This window comes from Oncorhynchus keta, chromosome 35 (genome assembly GCF_023373465.1).
Source record: "Oncorhynchus keta strain PuntledgeMale-10-30-2019 chromosome 35, Oket_V2, whole genome shotgun sequence".
Classification (NCBI taxonomy): Eukaryota; Metazoa; Chordata; class Actinopteri; order Salmoniformes; family Salmonidae; genus Oncorhynchus; species Oncorhynchus keta.
The window spans coordinates 1,818,134-1,839,558 of record NC_068455.1 but is presented as its reverse complement, the minus strand read 5'-3'; the positions used below and the strand labels follow the sequence as shown (position 1 = coordinate 1,839,558).

At 44.2% G+C, this 21,425-nt stretch overlaps 1 protein-coding gene across 1 annotated transcript in view; it reads left to right on the top strand.

Annotated features, from left to right (window-relative positions):
• The window catches only part of LOC118378267 (GDNF family receptor alpha-4-like), a 444,258-nt gene that overhangs the window by 322,117 nt on the left and 100,716 nt on the right, over positions 1 to 21,425 (top strand). The window contains exon 3 of the mRNA XM_052495924.1: positions 14,109 to 14,189. Within this exon, the coding sequence (XP_052351884.1) occupies positions 14,109 to 14,189 (81 nt within the window). The remainder of the gene's footprint in view (positions 1 to 14,108; positions 14,190 to 21,425) is intronic.

Below are 21,425 nucleotides of genomic sequence, written 5' to 3'. Positions count from 1 at the left end.
CTTCTCTCCTCCTTCCTCCTTCAAACCACTCTTATCTCCTCCTTCCTCCTCCCTTCAAACCACTCTTCTCTCCTCCTTCCTCCTCCCTTCAAACCACTCTTCTCTCCTCCTTCCTCCTCCCTTCAAACCACTCTTCTCTCCTCCTTCCTCCTCCTCCAAACCACTCTTCTCTTCTCCTTCCTCCTCCAAACCACTCTTCTCTTCTCCTTCCTCCTCCAAACCACTCTTCTCTCCTCCTTCCTCCTCCAAACCACTCTTCTCTTCTCCTTCCTCCTCCAAACCACTCTTCTCTTCTCCTTCCTCCTCCAAACCACTCTTCTCTCCTCCTTCCTCCTCCAAACCACTCTTCTCTTCTCCTTCCTCCTCCAAACCACTCTTCTCTTCTCCTTCCTCCTTCAAACCACTCTTCTCTTCTCCTTCCTCCTCCAAACCACTCTTCTCTTCTCCTTCCTCCTCCAAACCACTCTTCTCTTCTCCTTCCTCCTTCAAACCACTCTTCTCTCCTCCTTCCTCCTCCAAACCACTCTTCTCTTCTCCTTCCTCCTCCAAACCACTCTTCTCTTCTCCTTCCTCCTTCAAACCACTCTTCTCTCCTCCTTCCTCCTCCAAACCACTCTTCTCTTCTCCTTCCTCCTTCAAACCACTCTTCTCTTCTCCTTCCTCCTCCAAACCACTCTTCTCTTCTCCTTCCTCCTTCAAACCACTCTTCTCTTCTCCTTCCTCCTCCAAACCACTCTTCTCTCCTCCTTCCTCCTTCAAACCACTGTTCCCTCCTCCTTCCTCCTTCAAACCACTCCTCTCCTCCTTCCTCCTCCCTTCAAACCACTCTTCTCTCCTCCTTCCTCCTCCCTTCAAACCACTGTTCTCTCCTCCTTCCTCCTCCAAACCACTCTTCTCTCCTCCAAACCACTCTTCTCTCCTCCTTCCTCCTCCTCCAAACCACCCTTCTCTCCTCCTTCGTCCTCCTTTCAAACCACTCTTCTCTCCTCCTTCCTCCTCCCTTCAAACCACTCTTCTCTCCTCCTTCCTCCTCCCTCCAAACCACTCTTCTCTCCTCCTTCCTCCTCCCTCCAAACCACTCTTCTCTCCTCCTTCCTCCTCCCTTCAAACCACTCTTCTCTCCTCCTTCCTCCTCCCTTCAAACCACTCTTCTCTCCTCCTTCCTCCTCCCTTCAAACCACTCTTCTCTCCTCCTTCCTCCTTCAAACCACTCTTCTCTCCTCCTTCCTCCTCCCTTCAAACCACTCTTCTCTCCTCCTTCCTCCTCCCTTCAAACCACTCTTCTCTCCTCCTTCCTCCTCCCTTCAAACCACTCTTCTCTCCTCCTTCCTCCTCCCTTCAAACCACTCTTCTCTCCTCCTTCCTCCTCCAAACCACTCTTCTCTCCTCCTTCCACCTCATCTCTTTTGGTGACCTCACAGTGGAACTACCTCATCTCTTTTGGTGACCTCACAGTGGAACCACCTCATCTCTTTTGGTGACCTCACAGTGGAACCACCTCATCTCTTTTGGTGACCTCACAGTGGAACCACCTCATCTCTTTTGGTGACCTCACAGTGGAACCACCTCTCATCTCTTTTGGTGACCTCACAGTGGAACCACCTCATCTCTTTTGGTGACCTCACAGTGGAACCACCTCTCTTTTGGTGACCTCACAGTGGAACCACCTCTCTTTTGGTGACCTCACAGTGGAACCACCTCATCTCTTTTGGTGACCTTACAGTGGAACCACCTCATCTCTTTTGGTGACCTCACAGTGGAACTGTCAAGTATACTCCCTCTCCGGCCTCTAGGTCATCAGGCTGCTGATTATCCCTCACACCTGTCACCATCGTAATTAGTAATTGCGCCTCATGACACTCACCTGGACTCCATCACCTCCTTGATTATCTTTCCTACAGTGGCTTACGAAATTATTCACCCCCCTTAGCATTTTTCCTATTTCATTGCCTTACGGCCTGGAATTAAGATGGATTTTGGGGGATTTGTATCATTTGATTGACACAGTATGCCTACCACTTTGAAGATGCAAGATAAGTTTTCTTGTGAAACAAACAAGAAATAAGACCAAAAAAATGCATAACTATTCACCCCCCAAAGTCAGTTGTTTGTAGAGCCACCTTTCACAGCAATTACAGCTGCACATCTCTTGGGGTATGTCTCTATAAGCTTAGCACATCTTGCCACTGAGATTGTTGTCCATTCTTCAAGGCAAAACTGCTCCAGCTCCTTCAAGTAGGATGGGTTCCGCTGGTGTAGAGCAATCTTTAAGTCATACCACAGATTCTCACTTGGATTGAAGTCTGGGATTTGACTAGGCCACAACATTTAAATGTTTCCCCTTAAACCACTTGAGTCTTGCTTTAGCAGTACTGTATGCTTAGGGTCATTGTCCTGCTGGAAGGTGAACCTCCGTCCCAGTCTCAAATCTCTGGAAGACTGAAACAGGTTTCCCTCAATAATTTCCCTGTATTTAACACCATCCATCATTCCTTCAATTCTGACCAGTTTCTCAGTCCCTTCTTCCATGTGTTTGGGGAGTCTCCCACTTCTTCCATGTGTTTGGGGAGTCTCCCACTTCTTCTGGTCCTTCTGTAGCTCAGTTGGTAGAGCATGGCGCTTGTAACGCCAGGGTAGTGAGTTCGATTCCCGGGACCACCCATACGTAGAATGTATGCACACATGACTGTAAGTCGCTTTGGATAAAAGCGTCTGTTAAATGGCATATTTTTTTTATTTTTTTTCCATGTGTTTGGGGAGTCTCCCACTTCTTCCATGTGTTTGGGGAGTCTCCCACTTCTTCCATGTGTTTGGGGAGTCTCCCACTTCTTCCATGTGTTTGGGGAGTCTCCCACTTCTTCCATGTGTTTGGGGAGTCTCCCACTTCTTCCATGTGTTTGGGGAGTCTCCCACTTCTTCCATGTGTTTGGGGAGTCTCCCAAGTATCTTTTGGCCAACACCAAACGCGTTTGCTTATTATTGTCTTTAATTAAGGATTGGCTTTTTTCTGGCCACTTCCGTGTACAGATCCAATCTCTGCTGTGGAGCTTTTCAGCTCCTTCAGGGTTATCTTTGGTCTCTTTGTTGCCTCTCTGATTAATGCCCTCCTTGCCTGGTCCATGAGTTTTGGTGGGCGGCCCTCTCTTGGGAGGTTTGTTGTGGTGCCATATTCTTTCCATTATTTAATAATGGATGTAATGGTGCTCCGTGGGATGTTCAAAGTTTCAGATACTTCTTTATAACCCAACCCTGATCTGTACTTCTGCACAACTGTGTCCCTGACCTGTTTGGGGAGCTCCTTGGTCTTCATGGTGCCACTTGCTTTGTGGTGTTGAAGACTCTGGGGCCTTTCAGAACAGGTGTATATACAGTTGAAGTCGGAAGTTTACATACACTTAGGATGGAATCATTAAAACACGTTTTTCAACCACTCCACACATTTCTTGTTAAACAAACTATAGTTTTGTCAAGTCGGTTAGGACATCTACTTTGTGCATGACACAAGTAATTTTTCCAACAGTTGTTTACAGACAAATTATTTCACTTGTAATTCACTGTTTCACAATTCCAGATGGTCAGGAGTTTACATACACTAAGTTGACTGTGCCTTTAAACAGCTTGGAAAATTCCAGAAAATTATGTCATGGCTTTAGAAGCTTCTGATAGGCTAATTGACATCATTTGAGTCAATTGGGGGTGTACCTGTGGATGTATTTCAAGGCCTACCTTCAAACTCAGTGCCTCTTTGCTTGACATCACGGGAAAATCTAAATAGATCAGCCAAGACCTCAGAAAATAAATTGTAGACCTCCACAAGTCTGGTTCATCCTTGGGGAGTAAATTCCAAAAGCCTGAAGGTACCACGTTCATCTGTACAAACAATAGTACGCAGTATAAACACCATGCAGCCGTCATACCGCTCAGGAAGGAGATGCGTTCTGTCTCCTAGAGATTAACGTTCTTTGGTGCGAAAAGTGCAAATCAACCCCAGAACAACAGTAAAGGACCTTGTGAAGATGCTGGAGGAAACAGGTACAAAAGTATCTATATCCACAGTAAAACGAGTCCTATATCGACATAACCTGAAATACCACTCAGCAAGGAAGAAGCCACTGCTCCAAAACCACCATGTAAAAGCCAGACTACGGTTTGCAACTGCACATGGGGACAAAGATCATACTTTTTGGAGAAATGTTGTCTGGTCTGCTGTGTTTGGAGGAAAAAGGCGGAGGCTTGCAAGCCGAAGAGCACGGTCCAAACTGTGAAGCATGGGGGTGGCAGCATCATGTTGTGGGGGTGCTTTGTTGCAGGAGGGACCGGTGCACTTTACAAAATAGATGCCATCATGATTTTATGTGGATCTATTGAAGCAACATCTCAAGGCATCAGTCAGGAAGTTAAAGCTTGGCCGCATATGGGTCTTCCAAATGGACAATGACCCCAAGCATACTTCCAAAGTTGTGGCCAAATGGCTTAAGGACAACAAAGTCAAGGTATTGGAGTGGCCATCACAAAGCCCTGACCTCAATCTTATAGACAATTTGTGGGCAGAACTGAAAAGCGTGTGCGAGCAAGAAGGCCTACAAACCTGACTCAGTTACACCAGCGCTGTCAGGAGTGGGCCAATTTTCACCCAACTTTTGGAAGGCTACCCTAAACATTTGACCCAAGTTCAACAATTTAAAGGCAATGCTACCAAATACAAATTGAATGTATGTAAACTTCGGACCCAGTGGGAATGTGATGAAAGAAATAAAAGCTGAAATAAATCATTCTCTACTATTATTCTGACATTTCACATTCTTAAAATATAAGATATATAATATCGTCCCACCTCGACAACAGCCAGTGAAAATGGGCGCCAAATTCAAAACAACAGAAATCCCATAATTAAAATCCCCCCCCCCCCAAAATGTTTTACATAAATTTACATAAAAGTATGATAGACCATTTTAAACTTCTTGTAAAACGAACCACTGTCCGATTTCAAAAAGGCTTTACGGCGAAAGCACACCATGCGATTATGTTAGGTCAGTGCCTAGCCACGGAAAACCATACAGCCATTTTCCAACCAAGGAGAGGTGTCACAAAAGTCAGAAATAGCGTTAAAATGAATCACTTACCTTTGATGATCTACATCTGGTGGCACTCGCAGGTCTCCATGTTAGACAATAAATGTTTGTTTTGTTCGATAATGTCCCTCTTTATGTCCAAAAAGTTCAGTAATCCAAAGGCACAAAGCTCTCAACATCCAGACAAAAAGTCAAAAAAGTACAATAAAAGTTTGTGGAAACATGTCAAACGATGTTTAGAATCTTCCGGTTGTTTTTGTCATAAATAATCAATAATATGTCTGGAAATTTCCACTGGCTGTATCTCCCTCATTTTTCAAAGTACAAGCCTGAAACAATGCCTAAAGACTGGCCACATGTAGAGGAAGCCATCATGAACTGGGTCCTAAGTCTTTGTGTGGTGGATAGGCTTTCAATGAAAAAACAGCCTTTCCAAATAATGGTACTTCCTGGATGGAGTTTCCTCAGGTTATCACCTGCCATATCAGTTCTGTTATACTCAGACATTATTTTAACAGTTTTGGAAACTTTGGAGTGTTCCAAATCTACCAATCCAAATCTACCAATTATATGCAATTATATGCATATCCTAGCTTCTGGGCCTGAGTAGCAGGCAGTTTAATTTGGGCACGCTTTTCATCCAAAATTCCGAATGCTGCCCCCTACCCTATTGAAGTTGAATGCCAGGAATTGTGAACCACTGAGTTTAAATGTGTTTGCCTAAAGTGTATGTAAACTTCTGACGTCAACTGTATTACTGAGATCATGTGACAGATCATGTGACACTTAGATTGCACACAGGTGGACTTTATTTCACTAATTATGTGACTTCTGAAGCTAATTGGTTGTATCAGATCTTATTTAAAGGCTTCACAGCAAAGGGGGTGAATACATCCACACCCACCATTTTTCTGTTGTTTATTGTTTTTACATTTCACTTCACCAATTTGGACTATTTTGTGTATGTTCATTACATGAAATCCCAAAAATAGTTCATTAGTAAAAATCTATTTAAATTCCAGGTTGTAATGCAACAAAATATGAAAAATGCCATGGGGGGTGAATACTTTTGCAAGACGCTGTGTATCTGTCACTCTACTTCGTTCCTCAGGTGTTATTGACACTGTTTTCATGTTGGTGTGTTTTGTGTTTGTGTTTGTGTTCATTGTTTTGATTATTTATTAAAACACTCACTCCCTGTACCTGCTTACCGACTCTCGGCGCACTCATTACAAGAATACTATGTTATTAACTTAAGAATACTATGTTATTAACTTAAGATTACTATGTTATTAACTTAAGAATACTATGTTATTAACTTAAGAATACTATGTTATTAACTTAAGAATACTATGTTATTAACTTAAGAATACTATGTTATTAACTCAAGAATACTATGTTATTAACTTAAGAATACTATGTTATTAACTTAAGAATACTATGTTATTAACTTAAGAATACTATGTTATTAACTTAAGAATACTATGTTATTAACTTAAGAATACTATGTTATTAACTTAAGAATACTATGTTATTAACTCAAGAATACTATGTTATTAACTCAAGAATACTATGTTATTAACTCAAGAATACTATGTTATTAACTCAAGAATACTATGTTATTAACTCAAGAATACTATGTTATTAACTCAAGAATACTATGTTATTAACTCAAGAATACTATGTTATTAACTCAAGAATACTATGTTATTAACTTAAGAATACTATGTTATTAACTCAAGAATACTATGTTATTAACTCAAGAATACTATGTTATTAACTCAAGAATACTATGTTATTAACTCAAGAATACTATGTTATTAACTCAAGAATACTATGTTATTAACTCAAGAATACTATGTTATTAACTTAAGAATACTATGTTATTAACTTAAGAATACTATGTTATTAACTTAAGAATACTATGTTATTAACTCAAGAATACTATGTTATTAACTCAAGAATACTATGTTATTAACTTAAGAATACTATGTTATTAACTCAAGAATACTATGTTATTAACTCAAGAATACTATGTTATTAACTCAAGAATACTATGTTATTAACTCAAGAATACTATGTTATTAACTCAAGAATACTATGTTATTAACTTAAGATTCTCAGCAAGACCAGATAGACCAACAATACATTGCACAAGAAGAAGAGTAAAGACTATTTTAAGAGAGAGCAGATAATTCATGCAAATGTATGCTGCTATTGAACAATAACTAGGCCCATTTGATTACCTTTGAAATGATCTTCTTTGAACTGCCGGATCGTTATAAATGGCTTGGAAGGATGGAATTGATTGTCCAGCATATTGTAAGTCGTTCATATGCTAATAATCCACACTGCTACCCAGCATTCATTATTCTTAGAGGAACAGAACAAGCAATGGAAGATGAATTGATGAAATATCCTGGTGCATGATAGGATCGACATTTTATTATTATTATTATTATTTATTATTTAAATTACAATTACAGCCTCAAGTCTTTTTGGGTATGACAAGCTTGGCACACCTGTATTTGGGGAGTTTCTCCCATTCTTCTTTGCAGATCCTCTCAAGCTCTGTCAGGTTGGATGGGGAGCGTTTGCTGCACAGCTATTTTCAGGTCACTCCAGAGATGTTGGATCGGGTTCAAGTCCGGGCTCTGGCTGGGCCACTCAAGGACATTCAGAGACTTGTTCCGAACCCACTCTTGCGTTGTCTTGGCTGTGTGCTCAGGGTCGTTGTCCTGTTGGAAGGTGAACCGTCACCTCAGTCTGAGGTTTTGAGCGCTCTGGAGCAGGTTTTCATTACGGATCTCTCTGTACTTTACTTTACTCTGTTCATCTTTGCCTCGATCCTGACTAGTCTCCCAGTTCCCGCCGCTGAAAAACATCCCCACAGCATGATGCTGCCACCACCATGCTTCACAGTAGGGACGGTGCCAGGTTTCCTCCAGACATGATGCTGCCACCACCATGCTTCACAGTAGGGACGGTGCCAGGTTTCCTCCAGACATGATGCTGCCACCACCGTGCTTCACCGTAAGGATGGTGCCAGGTTTCCTCCAGACATGATGCTGCCACCACCATGCTTCACAGTAGGGACGGTGCCAGGTTTCCTCCAGACATGATGCTGCCACCACCGTGCTTCACCGTAAGGATGGTGCCAGGTTTCCTCCAGACATGATGCTGCCACCACCATGCTTCACAGTAGGGACGGTGCCAGGTTTCCTCCAGACATGATGCTGCCACCACCATGCTTCACAGTAGGGACGGTGCCAGGTTTCCTCCAGACATGATGCTGCCACCACCGTGCTTCACCGTAAGGATGGTGCCAGGTTTCCTCCAGACATGATGCTGCCACCACCATGCTTCACAGTAGGGACGGTGCCAGGTTTCCTCCAGACATGATGCTGCCACCACCATGCTTCACAGTAGGGACGGTGCCAGGTTTCCTCCAGACATGATGCTGCCACCACCATGCTTCACAGTAGGGACGGTGCCAGGTTTCCTCCAGACTTGATGTTTGACATTCAGGCCACAAAGTTCAATCTTTGTTTCATCAGACCAGATAATCTTGTTTCTCATGGTCTGAAAGTCTATAGGTGCCTTTTGGCAAACTCCACGTGGCTTTTACTGAGGAGTGGCTTCCGTCTGGCTTTCTGTCTGGCCACTGTACCATGAAGGCCTGATTGATGGGTTACTGTAGAGATGGTTCTTCTTCTGGAAGGTTCTCCCATCTTCACAGAATAACTTTGGATCTCTGTCAGAGTGACCATTGGGTTCTTGGTCACCTCCTGACCAAGGTCCTTCTTCCCTGATTGCTCAGTTTGGCCGGCCGGCCAGCTCTATGAAGAGTCTTGGAGGTTCCAAACTTCTTCCATTTAAGATTAATGGAGGCCACTGTTATTGGGGACCTTCAATGCTGCAGAAATATTTTGGTAGCCTTCACCCAGATCTGTGTCTCGACACAATCCTGTCTCTGAGCTCTACGAACAATTCCTTCGACCTCATGGCTTGGTTTTGGTCTGACATGCACTGTCAACTGTGGGACCTAATATAGATATGTAGACAGGTGTGTGCCTTTCCAAATCATGTGCAATCAACTGAACTTGCCACAGGTGGACTCCAATCAAGTTGGAGAAACATCAAGGATGATCAATGGAAACAGGATCCACATGAGCTCAATTTCAAGTCTCAAGTCTCATAGGTCTGAATACTTATGTAAATAACGTGTTTTTTATTTGTGGAAAGGAATACTTTCCAAATGCATTATTATTATAGTTATAGTTTTTATTTTTATTATAGTTTTTCATGAGTTTTTACACTAGCCAATTTGTTTACGTTGTGGCTACAGAATCTAGTGGAAACCCAAACTCAAGGACAAAAACGTATTTGAACAATATACATTTGACTTTATTTACAAACACAATTAGGGATTTCCATTCTTGAAGCTGGGCACAGACCTTTTGTATTTCGCTCAGCTTTTTTTTGTTTGTTTTATAGTGAATGGTTGGTGTTAATGTCTGGAGTAAAAACTAGATCAAACTGAAATAGATTCTTTAAAAGGAAAATACATTTGTAGAACTAGATAGATAGATAGATAGATAGATAGATAGATAGATAGATAGATAGATAGATAGATAGATAGATAGATAGATAGATAGATAGGCTGGTTTTAGCCTTCAGCCTTTATATAATTATATGAACTAATTCATGTAAAAAAACATTTATTATGAATTCATTATAAACTGTAAGGGAGTGCTTAACCCGGCACCAGGGAAGTCTGGGTAATCATTATTCATAAAACCACCGGAAACCAGAACAACAAAACCCGTGGCGCACCGGAGAAAATGTGCACTTATACAATAAACAATTCCGCACAAAAGACATGGGGGGAACAAAGGGTTAATGAGGGAATGGAGACCAAAACAAAAGGAAAATGAAAAGTGGATCGATGATGGCCTATAGACAGGCGACGCCGACCGAACAAGGAGAGGAACCGACTTCGGCGGAAGTTGTGACATAAACACATTTCTTTCAGGCCTTAACTGAACCAATAATATTCTGCCATACGAACAATACAATGTTTGTAGCCTGGTGATTTAATGATTTAACGTGATTTAATGATTTAACGTGATTTAATGATTTAACATGATTTAATGATTTAACATGATTTAATATGATTTAATGATTTAACATGATTTAATGATTTAACATGATTTAATGATTTAACATGATTCAATGATTTAACATGATTTAATATGATTTAATGATTTAACATGATTCAATGATTTAACATGATTTAATGATTTAACATGATTTAATTATTTAATGTGATTTAATGAAAAGCAGTAAAACGTTTAATAACAGACTCATGAACACAATCAGGAAACAGGAAACAGGAAACAGGAAACCGTTGTTTCACATATTTTGTTGTTATTATTATACCCCTCTTTCTCCCAAATACGATTTTGTCTCATCACCGCTACAGAATCGGGCGAGGTGAAGTTCAAGAGCCATGCGTCCTCAGAAACACAACGGTCACGGTCACGGCCGGCTGTGACACAGCCTGGGATCGAACCCGAGGCTGTAGTGGCGCCTCAGCACTGCAATGTAGTGCGTCACTCATGGGCTACAGCTGGCTTCACGCCCCTGCTTCACGTTCTTGAATAACCGATTCATGAACACAATCATGCAGCTTCATAGGCTACAGCTGGCTTCACAAATCCCTGGTTCTTCACAGCTTCACTGGTTCTTCACAGCTTCACCGGTTCTTCACAGCTTCACCGGTTCTTCACAGCTTCACTGGTTCTTCACAGCTTCACCGGTTCTTCACAGCTTCACTGGTTCTTCACAGCTTCACTGGTTCTTCACAGCTTCACTGGTTCTTCACAGCTTCACCGGTTCTTCACAGCTTCGCCAGTTCTTCACAGCTGCCCCAGTTCTTCCCAGCTGCCCCAGTTCTTCCCAGCTGCCCCGGTTCTTCACAGCTTCACTGGTTCTTCACAGCTTCGCCGGTTCTTCACAGCTTCGCCAGTTCTTCACAGCTGCCCCAGTTCTTCCCAGCTGCCCCAGTTCTTCCCAGCTGCCCCAGTTCTTCCCAGCTGCCCCAGTTCTTCCCAGCTGCCGCAGTTCTTCCCAGCTGCCCCAGTTCTTCCCAGCTGCCCCAGTTCTTCCCAGCTGCCCCAGTTCTTCCCAGCTGCCCCAGTACTTCACAGTTTCCCAGAGAAAGTGTAAAACAAATCAAAATATATTTTAGATTTTTCAAAGTAGCCACCCTTTGCCTTGAAAACAACCTTGCACACACTTGGCATTCTCTGAACTAGCATCATTAGGGATGCTTTTCCAAGGAGTTCCCACATTGTTGGCTGCTCTTCCTTCAGTCTGCGGTCCAACTCATCCCAAACCATCTCAATTGGGTTGAGGTCGGGTGATTGTGGAAGCCAGATCATCTGATGCAGCACTCCATCACTATCATTCTTGGTCAAAATATAGCCCTATAGCCTGGAGTTATGTGGTCATTGTCCTGTTGAAAAACAAATGATAGTCCCACTAAGCGCAAACCAGAAGGGATGGCATATCGCTGCAGAATACTGTGGTAGCCATGCTGGTGAAGTGTGCCTTGAATTCTAAATAAATCACCAGAAAAGCACCCTCACACCACCACACCTCCTCCATACTTCACTGTGGAAACCACACCATGCGAAGATCATCCATTCACCTACTCTGCGTCTCACAAAGACACAGAGGTTGGAACAAAAAAATCTCAAATTTGGACTCATCAGACCAAAGAACGTATTTCCACCGGTCTAATGTCCATTGCTCGTGTTTCTTGGCACAAACAAGTATCTTCTTTTCATTGGTGTCCTTCAGTAGTGGTTTCTTTTCAGAAATTCGACCATGAAGGCCTGATTCACAGTCTCCTCTGAACAGTTGATGTTGAGATGTGTCTGTTGGAGTTATCCAACTGGCCCCTCCGGCGCGACGTTACCTGAACGCCCATCTGCGGCCCACTTATCGTTAGCTGTCTTATCGGCTGCTATCTGAATAGGTCTATCATAAAATGTTCTTGGGTCACTATAACTATATCTATTTTGCCAATAGGATTGGCCCCCTCTACCACACGGAACCCCACTAATCTACCAATGGAAACGCTTGAGGTGGCTAAAAACAGACCTCCATCCTATGCTAGCTTGCTACCGATGGCCCGGCTTGCTGACCCCAACCAACCTCACTACTCACTGGACCCTTATGATCACTCGGCTAAGCATGCCTATCCTTAATGGCAATATGCCTTGTCCATTGCTGTTCTGGTTAGTGTTTATTGGCTTATTTCACTGTAGAGCCTCTAGCCCTGCTCATTATACCTTATCCAACCTTTCAGTTCCACCACCCACACATGCGATGACATCACCTGGTTTCAATGATGATTCTAGAGACAATATCTCTCTCATCATCACTCAATGCCTAGGTTTATCTCCACTGTATTCACATCCTACCATACCGTTGTCTGTACATTATACCTTGAAGCTATTTTATCACCCCCAGAAACCTCCTTTTACTCTCTGTTCCGGACATTCTAGATGACCAATTCTCACAGCTTTTAGCCGTACACTTATCCTACTCCTCCAAAAACTCTGAAATCTCCATCCCTAACTACAACATCAAACAATTTGAACTTCTACTTTTAAAAATCCACCTCTCTAAAAACAAGTCTCTCACCGTTGCCACCTGCTATAGACCACCCTCTGCCCCCAGCTGTGCTCTGGACACAATATGTGAACTGATTGCCCCACATCTATCAGAGCTCGTGCTGCTAGGCGACCTAAACTGGAACATGCTTAACACCCCAGCCATCCTACAATCTAAACTTGATGCCCTAAATCTCACACAAATTATCAATGAACCTACCAGGTACCGCCACAAAGCCGTAAACACGGGCACCCTCATAGATATCATCCTAACCAACCTGCCCTCTAAATAGACCTCTGCTGTCTTCAACCAAGATCTCAGCAATCACTGCCTCATTGCCTGCATCCGTAATGGGTCAGCGGTCAAACGACCTCCACTCATCACTGTCAAACGCTCCCTGAAACACTTCAGCGAGCAGGCCTTTCTAATCGACCTGGCCGGGGTATCCTGGAAGGATATTGATCTCATCCCGTCAGTAGAAGATGCATGGTTCTTTTTTTTTTAAATGCCTTCCTCATCATCTTAAATAAACATGCCCCATTCAAGAAATGTAGAACCAGGAACAGATATAGCCCTTGGTTCTCCCCAGACCTGACTGCCCAGATATAGGCCTTGGTAACTGCTTTGCTTTATCTTGGCCAGGTCACAGTTGTAAATGAGAACTTGTTCTCAACTTGCCTACCTGGTTAAATAAAGGTGAAATTAAAATTTTAAAATTAAAAACTTGAACACTGGGAATCATTTTTTGGCTGCAGTCTGAGGTGCAGTTAAATCTAATGACCTCTGACCTCCTCTGAGGTAACTCTGGGTCTTCCTTTCCTGTGGCGGTCTTCACAAGAGCCTGTTTCATCATAGCGATTGATGGTTTTTGCCACTGAACATGAAGAAACGTTCAAAGTTCTTAATTTTTTTCCCCGCATTGACTGTCCTTCATGTTTCTCGTTGCTTATTTGAGCTTTTCTTGCCATAATATGGCATGAAATTGGTTTCAGAGAATGGCAAGAGTGTGCAAAGCTCTCATCAAGGCAAAGGGTGGCTACTTTGAAGAATATAAAATAATGTACAATAAATGTTGATTTGTTTAACACTTTTATGGTTACTACATGATTCCATATGTGTCATGTCATAGTTGTGATGTCTTCACTATTGTTCTACAACGTAGAACATAGTAATAATAAAGAAAACCCCTAGAAATAGTACTGTATGCTGGCGCCAGGAAGGGTCAGGGGTTAAGGGTCAGACATAGGATCTGGGAACCCTACTCGGTCAGATCCTGTATTAATGTGTACTTACTTTAATGACTAAACATGTTGGGTGATTCTTCTTGAAAACATTCATTCCTCTTGTCAGGACTGAGCCTGGTGGAGAGTTACCCGTACGAACCCGAAGAGAGGGGCTTCGACTACGTACGCCTGGCCTCCATCGCTGCAGGTGAGTCTGGTAACAGGATAGATGACCTGACTGTCTCTGCCCTGGGAGTAGGTAGAGGGGGGTAGGTAGAGGGGGGTAGGTAGAGGGGGGGTAGGTAGAAGGGCAGAACGAGTGTTTGGAGGTAGGTAGAGGGGGGTAGGTAGAAGGGCAGAATGAGTGCTTGGGGGTAGGTAGAGGGGGGTAGGTAGAAGGGCAGAATGAGTGTTTGGAGGTAGGTAGAGGGGGTAGGTAGAAGGGCAGAATGAGTGTTTGGAGGTAGGTAGAGGGGCAGAACGTGTGTCTGGGGACAGCTATAGAGGGGCAGAATGTGTGTTTGTGTGCAGCTATAGAGGGGCAGAATGTGTGTTTGTGTGCAGCTATAGAGGAGCAGAATGTGTGTTTGGGGGCAGCTATAGAGGGGCAGAACGTGTGTCTGGGGACAGCTATAGAGGGGCAGAATGTGTGTTTGTGTGCAGCTATAGAGGGGTAGAATGTGTGTTCGTGTGCAGCTATAGAGGAGCAGAATGTGTGTTTGGGGGCAGCTATAGAGGGCAGAATGTGTGTCTGGGGACAGCTATAGAGGGGCAGAATGTGTGTCTGGGGACAGCTATAGAGGGGCAGAATGTGTGTTTGTGTGCAGCTATAGAGGGGCAGAATGTGTGTTTGTGTGCAGCTATAGACGGGTAGAATGTGTGTTCGTGTGCAGCTATAGAGGAGCAGAATGTGTGTTTGGGGGCAGCTATAGAGGGGCAGAATGTGTGTCTGGGGACAGCTATAGAGGGGCAGAATGTGTGTTTGTGTGCAGCTATAGAGGGGCAGAATGTGTGTTTCGGGGGCAGCTATAGAGGAGCAGAATGTGTGTTTGGGGGGCAGCTATAGAGGGGCAGAATGTGTGTTTGTGTGCAGCTATAGAGGGGCAGAATGTGTGTCTGGGGACAGCTATAGAGGGGCAGAATGTGTGTTTGTGTGCAGCTATAGAGGGGCAGAATGTGTGTTTGGGGGCAGCTATAGAGGGGCAGAATGTGTGTCTGGGGACAGCTATAGAGGGGCAGAACGTGTGTCTGGGGGCAGCTATAGAGGGGCAGAATGTGTGTCTGGGGACAGCTATAGAGGGGCAGAACGTGTGTCTGGGGGCAGCTATAGAGGGGCAGAATGTGTGTCTGGGGACAGCTATAGAGGGGCAGAATGTGTGTTTGTGTGCAGCTATAGAGGAGCAGAATGTGTGTTTGGGGGGCAGCTATAGAGGGGCAACTATAGAAGCAGCTGCCTGCTGGAGGGGTACCTGGGGTCAGTTATAGGGAGGCAGAATGTGCTGTTTGCCCTCAGGGTAAAAAAATAACTTTATCACCTATTTACATTAAATAGCAGCTCAGAGAGCCCATCTCAGATTGTCTATGGGGGAGCAGCAGAAGGGAACATGGCCAAGATGTTCAAATGTTCATAGATGACCAGCAGGGTCAGATAATAATAATCACAGTAGTTATCGAGGGTGCAGCAAGTCAGCACCTCAGGAGTAAATGTCAGTTGGCTTTTCATAGCCGGTCATTCAGAGTATCTGTACCGCTCCTGCTGTCTCTAGAGAGTTGAAAACAGCAGGTCTGGGACAAGGTAGCAGGTCTGGGACAGGTAGCAGGTCTGGGACAGGTACCATGTCCGGTTAACAGGTCCGGGTTCCATAGTCGCAGGCAGAACAGTTGAAACTGGATCAGCAGCATGGCCAGGTGGACTGGGGACAGCAAGGAGTCATCATGTCAGGTCGTCCTGGGACATGGTCCTAGGGCCCAGGCCAGTTGAAACTGGAGCAGCAGCATGGCCAGGTGGACTGGGGACAGCAAGGAATCATCATGTCAGGTCGTCCTGGGACATGGTCCTAGGGCCCAGGCCAGTTGAAACTGGAGCAGCAGCATGGCCAGGTGGACTGGGGACAGCAAGGAATCATCATTTCAGGTAGTCCTGAGGCATGGTCCTAGGGCTCAGGTCCTCCGGGAGAGAGAAAGAAAGAGAGAAAGAGAGAATTAGAGAGAGCATACTTAAATTCACACAGGACACCGGATAGGACAGGAGAAGTACTCCAGATATAACAAACTGACCCTAGCCCCCGACACATAAACTACTGCAGCATAAATACTGGAGGCTGAGACAGGAGGGGTCAGGAGACACAGGAGAAACTGATTTTAAAGCTAGCAGCCATCCCCCACAGAAACTGCCAGACAAAGTTTAATATCACAATGACTTTGTAAAGGCTAAACAAATATGGGATCAAATTGGATAAATCTGTTATGTAAAGATTGTCACTAGAGGAAAGACTCTTAATGTTATCACCCATTTATATTCTGTCAAATATGTAAGAGCATACATGTATATAGTGAGAAGGAAACATTCCCCCCTCCTTCAAACCAGTAGTGAAATTGTAACGTAACTTCACCCCCCAGCTTGACATGTCAAGTTTCAAGTTTCAGCTCGTGGCTGGGGTGGGTGGGATTTGTGATGATGCCATGGGCCTTCCTCAGGCACCGTTTCCAGTAGATTTCCTGGGTGGGTGGGATTTTGTGATAATGCCGTGGGCCATCCTCAGGCACCATTTCCAGTAGATTTCCTGGGTGGGAGCACTGGGCCGTCTTCCTCTGGTATTCCGTCCTCTGCTTCCTGAAGTCAGCAATCAACACCTTTGTTTTGCTGATGTTGTGGGTGGGGTTGTTGTCATGACACCACAATTCCAGTTCACTTACCTCCTCCTGAGGCTGCATTCAAATGTAGCTGGGGATTTTAACAAGGGTAATCTGAAAACAAGACTCCCTAAATTCTATCAGCATATCGATTGTGCAACCAGGGCTGGTAAAACCCTGGATCATTGTTATTCTAACCTCTGTGACGCATATAAGGCCCTTCCCCTCCCTCCTTTCGGAAAAGCTGACCACGACTCATTTTGTTGCTCCCAGCCTATAGACAGAGACTAAAACAGGAAGCTCCCGCGCTCAGGTCTGTTCAACTATTAAAACATTCCCAAAACAGAAACCGTGGATTGATGGCAGCATTCGCGCGAAACTGAAGGCGCAAACCACTGCTTTTAACCAGGGCAAGGTGACGGGAAACATGACCGAATACAAACAGTGTTGCTATTCCCTCCGCAAGGCAATCAAACAGGCTAAGCGTCAGTATAGAGACAAAGTAGAGTCGCAATTCAACAGCTCAGACACAAGATGCAGGGTCTACAGTCAATTACGGATTACAAAAATAAAACCAGCCCAGTCGCGGACCAGGATGTCTTGCTCCCAGGCAGTCTAAATAACTTCTTTGCTCGATTTGAGGACAATACAGTGCCACTGACACTGCCCTACCAAAACTTGCGGACTCTCCTGCAGCAGACGTGAGTGAAACATTTAAACGTGTTAACCCGCAAGGCTGCAGGCCCAGACGGTATCCCCAGCCACGTCCTCAGAGCATGCGCAGACCAGCTGGCTGGTGTGTTTACGGACATATTCAATCAATCCCTATCCCAGTCTGCAGTCCCCACATGCTTCAAAAGGGTCACCATTGTTCCAGTTCAATCCATTGCTGGCAAAAGGAAGCAGATGTGTTCTCATCGAACCAATCCTGATATTTCCAACCTATGTAGCCAATGGAGTGGGCCGCTGCCTTAAAGAGCACTGAGCTAATAGATGCCCACTTCTGATCAATGGGGTTCTCTGAGCTCAGAAGAGGCTCAATCTCCTCAGTCTTTCAGCGAGAGAGCGATGAACTCATCCCTTACTGCAATCAGGGGCCAGTGTTTGGAGCGTGGGGGCATCTATGAAGCTTTATATTTGTTCTCCTGCTGGAACAAGGTGTTAGTATCAATGAGATTGTACTCAGCACATAGAGTTAGCAGTTAGTATGCCGTTCTCATTGACCTGGCCAACACCATGCCTACCCAGCACTCTGACTCCATATCCTGTAATTCTGTCCCACCCTAGCGTTGAAGTCACCCAGCACACCACTCCATATCCTGTTGTTCTGTCCCACCCTAGTGTTGAAGTCACCCAGCACACCGCTCCATATCCTGTTGTTCTGTCCCACCCTAGTGTTGAAGTCACCCAGCACACCGCTCCATATCCTGTTGTTCTGTCCCACCCTAGTGTTGAAGTCACCCAGCACACCACTCCATATCCTGTTGTTCTGTCCCACCCTAGTGTTGAAGTCACCCAGCACACCACTCCATATCCTGTTGTTCTGTCCCACCCTAGTGTTGAAGTCACCCAGCACTCTGACTCCATATCCTGACTATTCCTGCTATTCTGTGTCCCACCCTAGCGTTGAAGTCACCCAGCACTCTGACTCCATATCCTGTTATTCTGTCCCACCCTAGCGTTGAAGTCACCCAGCACTCCGACTCCATATCCTGTTATTCTGTCCCACCCTAGCGTTGAAGTCACCCAGCACACTGACTCCATATCCTGTTATTCTGTCCCACCCTAGCGTTGAAGTCACCCAGCACTCTGACTCCATATCCTGTTATTCTGTCCCACCCTAGCGTTGAAGTCATCCAGCAGAAAGTTATTGTCATTCCTGGGGTTGCAGTGAAAGGCCTCATCTAGTAACTGGTAGAAGCAGCATAACACAGTTTGTAGCATAACACATTTTGGCTAGGGGGACACGAGTCATGGGTCTTTCAAATATTCCGACAGGTGTTTCGGTGAGGCTGGTTAAAAGTCTGTTCTTAATAGTCCCAGAGGGTAACCTTTCCAGAAGGAGGTGTAGCCTTCCTTCCCCCCCCCCCCTTTCAGGGAATCTTCATCCAGGACTAGGTCTCACTCACGGCAGCAATCCACACACCACACACACTCAACACACCACACAACACACCACACAGCACACCACACACACTCACGGCCTCCATTTGGCAAATCAGATCATAATTCTATCCTCCTGATTCCTGCTTACAAGCTAAAACTCAAACAGTGACACATTCAATACAGAAGGGGTCAGTGACACATTCAATACAGAAGGGGTCTGATGTGGTGGATGCTAAACTACTGGACTGTTTTAGCACAGACTGGAATATATTCAGAAGGGGTCTGATGTGGTGGATGCTAAACTACTGGACTGTTTGCTAGTACAGACTGGAATATATTCAGAAGGGGTCTGATGTGGTGGATGCTAAACTACTGGACTGTTTGCACAGACTGGAATATATTCAGAAGGGGTCTGATGTGGTGGATGCTAAACTACTGGACTGTTTTGCACAGACTGGAATATATTCAGAAGGGGTCTGATGTGGTGGATGCTAAACTACTGGACTGTTTTGCACAGACTGGAATATATTCAGAAGGGGTCTGATGTGGTGGATGCTAAACTACTGGACTGTTTCGCTAGCACAGACTGGAATATATTCAGAAGGGTCTGATGTGGTGGATGCTGAACTACTGGACTGTTTCGCACAGACTGGAATATAATCAGAAGGGGTCTGATGTGGTGGATGCTAAAACTACTGCACAGACTGAATATTTCTGATGTGGTGGATGCTAAACTAGACTGTTTTGCACAGACTGGAATAATCAGAAGGGGTCTGATGTGGTGGATGCTAAACTACTGGACTGTTTCGCTAGTACAGCCTGGAATATATTCAGAAGGGGTCTGGTGTGGTGGAGCTAAACTGGACTGTTTCGCACAGACTACGTTCGGGATTCATCTGATGGCATTGAGGAGTTTACCACATCAGGCACCGGTTTCATTAATAAATAAGTGCATCGATGATGTTGCCCCACAGTGACCATAAGGACATATCCCAACCAGAAGCCATTGATTACAGGCAACATGCAGCCGCTTTCAAGGAGCGGGACACTAATCCGGAGGATTATAAGAAATCCCGCTACTACCTACGACCTCTGGCAAGCCATCAAACAGACAAAACATCAATACAGGACTAAGACGCTCGATGGATGTGGCAGGGCTTGCAAACTATCATGGATTACAAAGATAAACCCAGCCGTGAGCTACCCAGTGAAGCCAACTAGATGAGCTAAATGCCTTCTGAACTGTGTGATCTCGCTCTCCGAAGCTAAGACCTTTAAACAGGATATCATTCACGTCTGTAAAACCTTTAAACAGGATATCATTCACGCCAGTAAGACCTTTAAACAGGTTATTATTCACGCCAGTAAGACCTTTAAACAGGATATCATTCACGCCAGTAAAACCTTTAAACAGGATATCATTCACACCAGTAAAACCTTTAAACAGGATATCATTCACACCAGTAAAACCTTTAAACAGGATATCATTCACGCCAGTAAAACCTTTAAACAGGATATCATTCACGCCAGTACGACCTTTAAACAAGATATCATTCACGCCAGTAAGACCTTTTAAAAAGGTTATCATTCACGCCAGTAAGACCTTTAAACAGGTTATCATTCACGCCAGTAAGACCTTTAAACAGGTTATCATTCACGCCAGTAAGACCTTTAAACAGGATATCATCCAGGTTATCATTCACGCCAGTAAGACCTTTAAACAGGATATCATTCACACCAGTAAAACCTTTAAACAGGATATCATTCACGCCAGTAAGACCTTTAAACAGGATATCATTCACGCCAGTAAAACCTTTAAACAGGATATCATTCACACCAGTAAAACCTTTAAACAGGATATCATTCACGCCAGTAAAACCTTTAAACAGGATATCATTCACGCCAGTAAAACCTTTAAACAGGATATCATTCACGCCAGTAAAACCTTTAAACAGGATATCATTCACGCCAGTAAAACCTTTAAACAGGATATCATTCACGCCAGTAAGACCTTTAAACAGGATATCATTCACGCCAGTACGACCTTTAAACAGGATATCATTCACGCCAGTAAAACCTTTAAACAGGATATCATTCACGCCAGTAAAACCTTTAAACAGGATATCATTCATGCCAGTAAGACCTTTAAACAGGATATCATTCACACCAGTAAGACCTTTAAACAGGTTATCATTCACGCCAGTAAGACCTTTAAACAGGATATCATTCACGCCAGTAAAACCTTTAAACAGGATATCATTCACGCCAGTAAGACCTTTTTAAACAGGTTATCATTCACGCCAGTAAGACCTTTAAACAGGATATCATTCACGCCAGTAAAACCTTTAAACAGGATATCATTCACACCAGTAAGACCTTTAAACAGGTTATCATTCACGCCAGTAAAACCTTTAAACAGGATATCATTCACGCCAGTAAAACCTTTAAACAGGATATCATTCACGCCAGTAAAACCTTTAAACAG